This window comes from Stegastes partitus, unplaced genomic scaffold (genome assembly GCF_000690725.1).
Source record: "Stegastes partitus isolate 25-593 unplaced genomic scaffold, Stegastes_partitus-1.0.2 Scaffold61, whole genome shotgun sequence".
NCBI lineage: Eukaryota > Metazoa > Chordata > Actinopteri > Pomacentridae > Stegastes > Stegastes partitus.
Genome location: NW_007577792.1, coordinates 695,142 through 706,201, shown reverse-complemented (window position 1 = coordinate 706,201; position 11,060 = coordinate 695,142). Strand labels below are relative to the sequence as shown.

The following is an 11,060-nucleotide window of genomic DNA, read 5'->3' as shown; positions in this document are numbered from 1 at the left end:
CACACACTTTGACTCACCCTGTCTTTGTCGTCCACCACATCACGCAGCATGTCATCCAGGTCCAAGATGCCTCCATCTCCATGCTCCAACCTGTGGACCTGAACCCAATAGCCGGGGTCCTAAAAGAAAGAAAAGAGAGAGTCTTAGCCCTGTAATGAGATCAGCTGTATTTCCACCATACAGTCTTAGGATTTGCAGCATTATGTAAGTAAAGCCATACAACATATTAGCTGTGCCAGGTCAAAAGAATTAGGAGCTTGTGTCTCCTTAGGAATCAGCTGATCTAATCAGCATGTGGTTCATATAATGATCCAGTCAGCTGGCAGACAGCGGCTCTGACATGGTTATGGATTGACATCATGATACTAGTTATGAAATATTTTAATCTCCTGACGGATGGCCTGCAAGCTAAGCATATGGCTCCGATCTGTTTTCCGTGTGTGCAGAAAGAGAAGCAGCGTGATAAAGGCAGAGGAGGAGATGTAATATTCATCAGTTCTTATGGGTACATTTACATGCAAATAAGACGACAGCACTCCGCCACCCTTCCCCAGTCAGTTAAACAAGCTGGTTTGCATTAACATATGAACATCGTCCCCCGTATACATAATGCAGTGAGTAAAGCCTGTAGCAGAGAAAGTTCCAGATCAGCTCACCTTACTATGAACAACTCAACAATTCAGATTACACAACCAGCAAAATGTAATCCATATGGCTTTCTGGAGACAAGAAGGATATAAATATGGGCTTTTCTGAAATTCTAATTGAGGCTTGTGTATAATATTTGGTGCTTCGACATCATCAGAGACTCCTTCTCTTATATAATGCTGCACCAGGCAGTGTACAGTGTGGAGGGTGCTACATGTTCCTCCATATGTCCGACCCTTGTATGTTTCATAACCCTTTATTCTTCATTTTCAGGTTAGGGATAGGTAGACTGTGTTACTCTAAGAAATTACTGCTGTACTGATACAATGTTGTATTTAACCCGAACTCCTCTGAGGATTTACAGTTCATAGGTTGGTAAAGTTAGGAGTCTGTCCATCTTCTATGGGTGTCAAAAAGAATCAATATAGTAAATTAATTCGTTTTACATAATTTAATGGTAGCTTTATGACACAAGCTCAAATTACAGAAGTGTCAGAAGCTAAGATGGCTTTAGAAGTTAAGCCGGTGGGGTTCCTTTTATCATGATACGATAAGGTTGGTGCCTAATTTGGACTTAGATCCACAAGGGAAATTGTTTTTATCACAGTAGCACAAAATAACTATATAAGAATGTACAAAAAAAATAATGGAATAAAAATAAGAAGTAAAAATCAAGCAGGAAAAAAAAGAATACAAGACTTCCATATGTACAATTTACAATTTTACAGTTTTTGTTTTTTGTTGAAAAAATGAACAATAATAATAAAATAAAGTCAAATTAAATTCAAATTAAAACTATTTAGTTATGTGGAATAATGTTATGGATTAAAATTAAATGTGTTGACATAAAAAGAATCCCTTTCTGCTTGAAAATGAACTTTGCAATGTTGCTTCCTCTAAAACATCTATGACGTCTCTCACCGTAGATCATCCAACTACCCACTGGCTGCAGCTCGAGCACGCTGGCTCTCTGCTGTAAAACTACTCAGCGTTGCCCAGCAGCAGGCTGCAATACTGAGTAATTGAGCCATACATGTTTGAGCTGGAAAAATATTCAGAAGAAGAGTAAAATGGGAAGCCCCACCCCGCAGGTCCACAGGATTGTTTATTTAGGTTTGCTCCATATGAAACCTATGAAGTTTGAAACTGTGTTTTGGAGACCGTTGTTGAGACTCTGCAGTTTGTCATTGTGCGCTCACTTCACTCAGTTCATGTCTTGTAGCATATAAAAAAACACTATAACAACATCTTAACAAGGTAAAAACAAATCTAGTTACTACATGTTGTCCATATAAAACAGTGGAGTTTGTTGAGAAAACCACAAGATATGCAAAGTTGCTTCACATGCTGGAAGGTGCGACTTCATAAACTCTCAATTTAACATGTCTGAACTCATAGTTTTTAAAAATCTGCAATTACTAAAAAACTCAGCTTGAATGACCTTAAAACACTGATTATATGGATGAGAGGCCCAAATGTAGAGGAAAATGTTCGTCGTGCGAAAATATCCGTATTAGTGTGGACAAGGCCTTCGTGTTTGGTTTGGATGACTGATGCTGAGGAATAAAAAGCTGAAGAAAGCTTCCCATTCTCTCCATTTGCCCTGCTCCTTCCATGTTCCTCTCCCACAGTCTGCCTTTGCCCAGCTCATAGCCGACAAGCAGTGAAGCATGATGGCCTAGTCAGGCAGGAGGCTAAAGACAAACCGCTCTGCTCAGCGACCGTCCTTCCTCCTTCACCGTGCTATGAAAGAACCTCCTCAAGCTTTTGTCTGTATTTTGTCCTCACTCTATTTCACTCCCTTCCTGCTTTCTCCGTCGAACTGAGCCGTCTTCAGGACTGTGGTTAAATGCCTTCATGCACAGCTCTGTTGTACTGAACTTCACTGCGGTTCACCAGAGAAAATGGTCCAAATCATGAGGGGAATGACTGTGTGGTATTTTTCTTCCTTTTGAGGTTATTAAGAGGGAAAATATGGTGAGTTCATCAGGCTGTTTCTCCAAAAGACAAGACAAAAAAAAAAAACATCAGAAACAAAGAGAGAGTTAGGTAGTTTAACGACCACTGAAAGAAGCGTGCATGTTATGGCCATTAGGGAAAGTTTATATGGATTATCTCATGTGTTGATCCACAGGGGAAAGCCAACATGCTTGTCTGGGTTTGAAAGACTCTGGAAGGGAAAGAAAAGGAAAATGCCAAAACAATACAACCCCACGACAAACACAGTGAAAACCAACAAGGACAAGAAAGACACCACAGAAACTGATGATCTCTGCAAGTCATTACAAACCACAAAGTGACCCTCGGCTTTAAACGGAAACCGTCCAAACGCTGACACGCTCCATTTAGTCCGCTCCTCATCCAGGCTTGTTCCTCACACGGATTACGAGGAACAAATTTTTCTAATAGAAGCTCAGCTAAAAAAAAACTTAATCTGCAAAAATACACTCGAGATGGAAGATTTTGACTTGGACAAGCACCGTTTAGATTTGACTTCATGTAGGAGTCTTACGTCACTGGTGCTTTGCCTCCAGCGGACCAAAAAATCCAAGGATTCATTACTGCTGCACTGGCTGACTGACTGGATTTTGGGGGTCATCTCTGAATACTTTGGTGCAAGGTCTCAGATGATGCCTACAGGTTTTTTTTTTTCTTCCCCTGGTGGATACTTGTAAGTACTAGTAAGCCCTTCTAGTGAGACACAGCTGGTCATGTTAGTCATTCAGCTCACGAAACCGTCCCAAAATCCTGTTTAACCTACTTCTTAGTACCACGTCTCCTCTCCCACCCTGCCGACTTGGGTCACGTTGGAGAATGTACCATATTTGCAACTTGATGATGATGGTTCTCACTTGAAGCTTTGCTGTTTTTTGTGTGTAACTGGTTTGTTTTGTTGGTTTTATTGGGGGGTGACAATGTCCTGTGTTTGCAATATAATGGATTCTTTTAAATTACATCAGATTAATAAATATAACAGTGACTAATACATAGAGATTGGTATTCATTACATGCTTGCTAACATGGACTTTCCGTGAGCAGAGCAATCTCAAGTGTGCCTAAGCGAAGAAACTTTCATGACATACATCACATACAGGCACATATGGGCTTAATCAAACGCTAAACTGGAAACCAGTACAAATGGACTGAAGAGAAAGAGGAGCAGAACCTTCCAACAAAGAGCGCATTGTAAGCCATTTGTATTACTGTAGCGTTCAGGACCAGCGGGTAGGGAGGACAGGCGCAGAGTTGATAAAGTGTTAGCACGCTAAGCAGTCGGCCTCGGCTCATTTCGTTGCCATCATCTCTGCAAGTAAATCAACATTTTATGCAAGACTGGGTGTTCTATTACACGGCAAAGTCATGAAGCCTCCTGGCTGCTAGTGTGTACTTCATGGAGCTACTTTCCTGTCTTTAATCAAGAGCGCTGTGTTTTAATCAGAGAGCTGTATTTGTTTTGTTTTTTTTCATTTTACAGTCAGATTTTGTAATATTCTCCCTCAAAACTCTGCTTTTCTTCTCAAACAGCTCCTGCTCAGTAAAAAAATCTGCTCCAAACTGTTTATCTGCACTCACATATGTTTGTACAAATGTCTCGCAATTCAGTTTGAGTGCATCTCCTTCACTCTACAAACTTCAGCTCTCACATCTGTGCTCAGATCTTTATGAAACAAGCCTGTCAGACGTCCCCTGGCAACAGAAAACCAGCTATGACACTGACCAGTGAGAACTTGACTGCCTCCTTGGGGTGTTGGGTTCATTCATTCACAACCTCCAGGCCTTATCATGTGTCCTTCACTAGTTTTCTTGCAGGAGTTCGTACATACACCAGTGTCTGTATGTTTTACCATAACAGCTCGATGTAATAGTAGCCACATGACTTCATGTTACGTCACTACAGCTGAATATTAGGTCAATTAGGTTTAACTGGGTTCACCAGATTAACGCCACCATGGATCATCAAAATCAAAGATCTCAAGTTAGTCATTTATTTTAATAATGCTATCCTTTTGTTTTTTCAAATGTAACTGACAAAGACATATTTGTCTCACGAGGATACATCCATGAGAATATGCTTTATGTTTAGTAATGCTACCACTGGTACTAAGCAAAAAGCAAGACAGGAAAGTGACTTCATCCATCCATCCATTATCTATACACCGCTTAATCCTCACTAGGGTCGCGGGGGGGCTGGAGTCTATCCCAGCCAACTCAGGGTGAAGACAGGGGACACCCTGGACAGGTCACCAGTCTATCGTAGGGAAGTGACTTCACAGTATTTGCATTTCTCTGCATCTACCAATATACTTTCTGGAATACACGGTTTCATTAATGAGGACGAAACTGCCTGATGTCGTCTGCTCTGAGTGGAGAACTTCCTTGACGTGCTTAAAGGAAGAAAGACTCCAAATGCATTCAGTGTAATCATATCTTTACATTCAAAAAGCCCTTCCACAAACAGATGGAAAATCAATCTTTGATGATCAGAAATGTTTAACCCTGGCAAAGAATTCCATTTGCATCAAAGGAACAAAATCCACATCCACAAAGTACAGTCGGCCTCAAATTTATTCATACCGTTTCATTAAAGAAGGAAAAGAAGAGCTGTCACTGAAATAAGTTGAAAATGACAAAAGTAATAATAAATAAAAATTTGATGAAAATCATGACATTGCTTTTGAATTGTGGTTCAACAGAAATATTAAAATAAATAAAATAAAAAAACAAGCATGATGGGACCTGTAAACTAATATTTAGTTGAACAACCCTTTGAGCCAATCACTGCCATCAGGTGTTTTCTGTAACTCTCAGTCAGACTTCTGCACCTGTTGACAGGGATGTGGATTTCACTGCTCATCAGCAAAGTCCTATCATTTGGCCGGGACAGTTTTTTTAATTTTTTTTTTTTTTTTAACCCCAATTGAAAAGCAATGTCTTATTTCACTAAATTATAATTTAGTAAATTTTTATTTATTATTACTTTTTTCGGTTTCTAGTTATTTGAGTGACTATTGTGAATTTTGCCTTTTCTTTAATGGAAGGGTGTGAATACATTTGATTGCTGCTTAAGTTTCACATACAGCCTTATTTTTAAAAGACATCTTTCATCACCTCAGAGAATCTTGAGTCAAAAACAGACATTAGGTAAGCACTGTATTATATTATTATTAATGCAAATATATATATATAAAAGGGAAAACAACAACAGAGGAACAAAGCATCTCAAGTCCAACTGCCAAGTCCAGCTCTGAGAGACATCCTGACATAAGCACACAGTGAAACGTAATAACACAGATCTGTCAACCTTCACTGCAAACAGGAAGAAGCATTATTGAGAACCTGTATAAACCAGTGTAACCAGTGTTGACTTAGCACTTGTTGGCACTCTAAGGTTACGTCAATATGTTGTGAAGTTCAACTTTGCTGCACAAGACTCTCAGTTCAAGTACAAATGTTTTAAGGTCAGCCATAAGACCTGAACAACAGCAGCTCCACATGTAGCATTTTCACCTGGGACTAAGACTACACAGCACATACTCTGATAATCCATGGGATTTCTGTGTCACAATGAAATATGAGATGCCAGGGAAGGTTCCAAAATATGACACTTGACAGGTATGGCAACGTAAGGCGAGCAGCTGAGAACTTCACCATCATTAATATACTTGACACACTGCAGTAACGTCTTCACCTGATAAATGTTTCTTCAAGAAGTCCTTGAGAAATTGTCAAAAGTGTCACGAGCCCACGAAGAGGGAGCTGCAATCCATCATAAAATGCTAAATACGAGGTGTGAATTGTCTTCATGTAGTATTGCTAAATGCAACAGCACAGGAATGTAAAGGATGAAGGGTTTATTTTTGCTATCTTAGCCAGAGTTGCTATTGAATTTCCTCAAGATTCAAGATTAACTTTATTGTCCCATGAGTGGGAAATTTGTTGTTGGCTATTCACCCATGCTGCAGTAACACAAGCAGACACAAACAGGGAGAACACAGTTAATAGATAGAATAAATACATGAAAACATACATCAGGTAAAAGCTGAATAAAAAATGAATATCATAGTTTAATTTCATGAGACCAAAACATGACATTTAAAAAACTATTCCAGCTATTTTTCCTATTAATTAGCCTAATCGAAGCCGGAAAAAATGATTTTTTAAATCTGTTCAATCAGCAGCGTGGGACTCTGAGCCTTCTCGCACAAGGCAACCACTCATACATAGACAGATTTACCTAAATGTGAGCAGATTTGCCGGTCGTGCCAGTGAGTATCACATGCCGGTCATCCAGCTCCTGCTCCAGTGACCTGTTCAGTCACTTGTGAGTTTCATTCATGCACTGAATGAGTGACACACCGCCACCACTGTCTTATCAGGTATCTGCCTTTTGTGATTCATCGCAGAAGGTGAAGGGAAACAGAGAGCTTGTTGTTGTCTGTCTGTCACACACACACACACACGCAGACTTGCGACAAAAGCCGAGACAACAGCTCTCTTCACCCTTGTATCTGTGTCTTTGTATTGTACCACAGCGGATTGCTTCTTCCTGTCAAAGACCACACAAAGACTGTTGCCCCGGAGGAAACTCTGGTGAGGGAGGAGGGTGGGAAAAAAGTGTGTGTGAGAAAGGGAGAACATGCGCCTGTGTGTGTGTGTGTGTTTTATGATTGCTATTAGCTCCAGCAAATGTCGCTATTCCCAGCGGGGCAATATCACCGGCTGGATAGATTTTTCAAATACAGAGGGCAGCAGCAGTAGCAAGACCTCGTGGCGCAACGGTAGCGCGTCTGACTCCAGATCAGAAGGTTGCGTGTTCAAATCACGTCGGGGTCAGAGATTTTTAAAGTCTGACCAGCCTCAGCACAAACACTCGCTCACCCGTAGAGCAGGTTTGCCACATGGATGAGGTCTGACAGTGGAATACCTCTGTGTGGTGCAGATAGCAGTCATAGTACTGAATTGGTTAACACCGGAGAATGTAAAGTATCTGGGGAAGATCCTTTAAACACAGAACAAGTACGACGATGCTGTTTCACAAACCACAAGTAGCCGCAGTTTACAGGACAGATGAAATGCGATCGCGTTCATTATCGTCTAAAGACGGCATCAACAAGCCGTGTTCTGTAAACTGAGAAAGTGAGTGAGATGTGATAAGTATGTGAGCAGCTGCCAAAAGAGAAGTAACGCAGAGGAACAATATTGTGCTCATTATCTTGTCACAGTGTTCCTGGTGTTACTGACACACAAGCTAACCACTGTACTGCAGAATAGAAAAAACATATATTTATATTTGACTTATTTCAAAATACCTTCATGCATGTCTCAAGTAATAAATTCAGTGTACTCAGAATTCAGTTCATGAAGTCGTCCCAGTTTGATTCACCTGTAAGTTAAAATGTGGTTGCACGACTTCATCTTTCAGAAACAAAGGCCTCAGAAGCTCTGCAGTTTAAAACCAACCTGGACGGGGCACACTTTTTAAATGTGAGTATGTTTGTTGTCGGGCTGCAAGGTGGCGCAGGTGGTTCGCACTGTTGCCTCGCAGCAAGAAGGTTGTCGGTTCGCGTCCCGGTGGGGGCACCGGAATCTTTCTGTGTGGAGTTTGCATGTTCTCCCTGTGCAGCGTGGGTTCTCTCCGGGTTCTCCGGCTTCCTCCCACACAGTCCAAAAACATGTTAATTGGTGATTCTAAATTGTCCGTAGGTGTGAATGTGAGTGTGCTTGGTTGTCTGTCTCTAACTGTGGCCCTGTGATAGACTGGTGACCTGTCCAGGGTGTCCCCTGCCTTCACCCTAAGTCGGCTGAAATAGGCTCCAGCCCCCCCGCGACCCTAGTGAGGATTAAGCGGTGTATAGATGATGGATGGATGGATGTTTGCTGTTAAATCCCAGAGGTCACAAAATGCTAACTCCACAACGACATCATCCACTCCGGCCTTTCTGCGGTACATTAATACATCTGAATGACTGCTATCCAAAGTCCACGTCTCGTTTACAGTTCCACTGCATCCTTTCATAAAACTATTCTGTTGACACACACGTACAGTGTTTAGCTAATTAGACTTAAACTCAGGAATGTGTGAGCACATCTGTTTGTCAGGGAGGCATGCTGGGTCAGTTGTTTGTGCAGCTTCTTCACACTGACTTCACTATTTTGATCCTGAGCGTGGCCAGTTTTCATAATGATTGATAGTGCTCAGAACGCTGGTCTAAACTTAGATGAATCATTGCAGCTTCCTGTTTTCACAAGCTTTTCCAGCTCACGCCATGGCGGGACTTAATTAACTTCATAAAGCTTTATGAAACTTGTGCAAAACAGATTTCCTGTTCTAGAGCTCAGCCAGTCTCCTTAAAGAGGTCCAGCCTCACACCTGTATATAGATGAACTGGCCCTACACTTGGTTTATTGCAGCCCTAAAACATGTCACTTTGTGTAGTTGTCCTCATATTTTCCACAAACATGAGCTACTAAAGTGTTACCGGTGTGCAATGTGTTTTATGGTTAAAATTCAACTGTTAGGTCACTTCTGAAGACTGTAATTATGCCAAATCATTTCATGGCAGTTTTGTTTCTTGAGTTCAAAGTCTGTAGGAATGCAACAAACCTGCAGTGTTTATGTGACGACACATATCTGACACGTGTTAATCCAACTCTGGGCTCTATGCTGCAATACAACAACTTATCATTTATGAATAACTGCATTAAGAGCACTTGAGCAAAATGTAAAGAAGGGATGCAATCTCAAGTGAGTTTCTCTACTCTGCTGCCTACTAAAACACGTCACTGTGGTCTTTCCAAAGGACTACAGTAGTCTGCCGGTAGAATGTAAGTGTCCGAATGCAGCCATGAAGGCCTAAATTCAGTGGCTCTGATAGAATCTAATACCACTACTCCATTACATACGCTGATCCTAATTATTGAATTCTTTAAGGACCTTACCCACCTGATTGTCAACAATTATTGTCAAGAAGAATTCAACTTCTGTAAATCTGTAAATAGCTGTTAATATTTAAACCCATTCCGATCAGAACTTTTGCTTTAAAAAGTCATTAGACCTGCTTTATTCTTACGTTATGGTCAAGGTTGATGGTTATCGTAGTGCGTGACTATAAACATTAACACACCCTTGTTCAAAATAAACAAGATCATTTCAAGGGGAGCATGATTCTTATCATATGTATTGGTCTTAAATTAAATTATTTTTAAAATAAATATGGCAGAAATAACTTTAAAATGGCAACATGCGTCTCACTTGACTCAAATCATCTGAATCTAATCAATCAGCTCAACTTTGGGTCGTCTTCTGCTGCAAAAAGAGCAAAGTTAATAAAGATAATTCATTTATTCATTCATTCATTCAGCCCATAGACAGCTGCTGTGTGGCGTATATGGAAACACTTCATCATCAAGTTGCTGCCATCTGTGTTTTCTGATGTTTTACAAAGAAGCCTGTCTGCTGAAGAGGCCTTAATGTGTTTCATCATCAGATATTTTGCTAAAATACACATCAGACATGAAGACGACACGCTGCCCTCGACTCATCAGGACAGCTGAGCGTACAGGTCAGAGGCCAGTGATCCTAAAATGTCACGCAACTTCTTAATCGAAGCAATTTCAAAATAAAAAATATGCATAATAAAAGCAAAAGCTGGACTTATATGAGAACAGCCAGTGCTTATGGAAAGCTCTGGAGTCATACTGCAGGACGTTTAAATGATGAAATAATCTAGACAGAATTAAACCAAAAGGTCACTGCCAAAATCTACAAGTTCAGCAAGTCATTTGGAAACGACTGCACAACGTCCAGAGTTTCACCGTCTGACCAAGGAGCCTAGAAGCTACCATTACACTGTGACCTCTGACCTCTGGGAGCACAGACCTCCCTGTGAATCACAAGGAGAACCCAGTAGTTCAACTTCTCAACCTCCCACTCAGCGACACCATAATGGCTGTGATTTACAGAGTGTATGTTCTCCCCTCTGAGTCATAAACAGTAGTGTCACCAACACTTTCTGCCTCACACACACACACACACACACACACACACACAATCCTCCCCAGCTCCTTATCGTTGCCAAAACGTTAACTGCCCCTATCAGGAGAACGTAAATAGAACTGTAAAAAAGCAGCTGCACAACAGGAGCAGCCTACTGCTAAGACTCCTCAGGGAGAGCTGCTGCTTTGTGTGTCATACTTCATCTAACAGAAAAACAGAACAATCGTATATCACTGACATATTCATAGCAGAGGGTGTGTCAATGCTACATAACAATCAATTCAGCTTTATTCATGTCGTGCCAAATCACAGCTCGTGTCGTCTGAGGGCACTTTGCATCTTAAGGTCATGGTCTGAGATTATAAATGAGATAATTGACTGGCTCTGCTGTACAGACAGCTTATGCTGTCTAGTC

The 11,060-nt window shown here is 41.0% G+C and overlaps 1 protein-coding gene and 1 non-coding gene across 2 annotated transcripts in view; one reads left to right on the top strand and one right to left on the bottom strand.

Annotated features, from left to right (window-relative positions):
• The window catches only part of pard3aa (par-3 family cell polarity regulator alpha, a), a 397,502-nt gene that overhangs the window by 344,866 nt on the left and 41,576 nt on the right, over positions 1-11,060 (bottom strand). Inside the window, exon 2 of the mRNA XM_008275899.1 lies at positions 18-119. Within this exon, the coding sequence (XP_008274121.1) occupies positions 18-119 (102 nt within the window). The remainder of the gene's footprint in view (positions 1-17; positions 120-11,060) is intronic.
• Positions 7,411-7,482, top strand: trnaw-cca (transfer RNA tryptophan (anticodon CCA)). Its single transcript has one exon. It is a non-coding gene; the product is annotated as a tRNA-Trp (tRNA).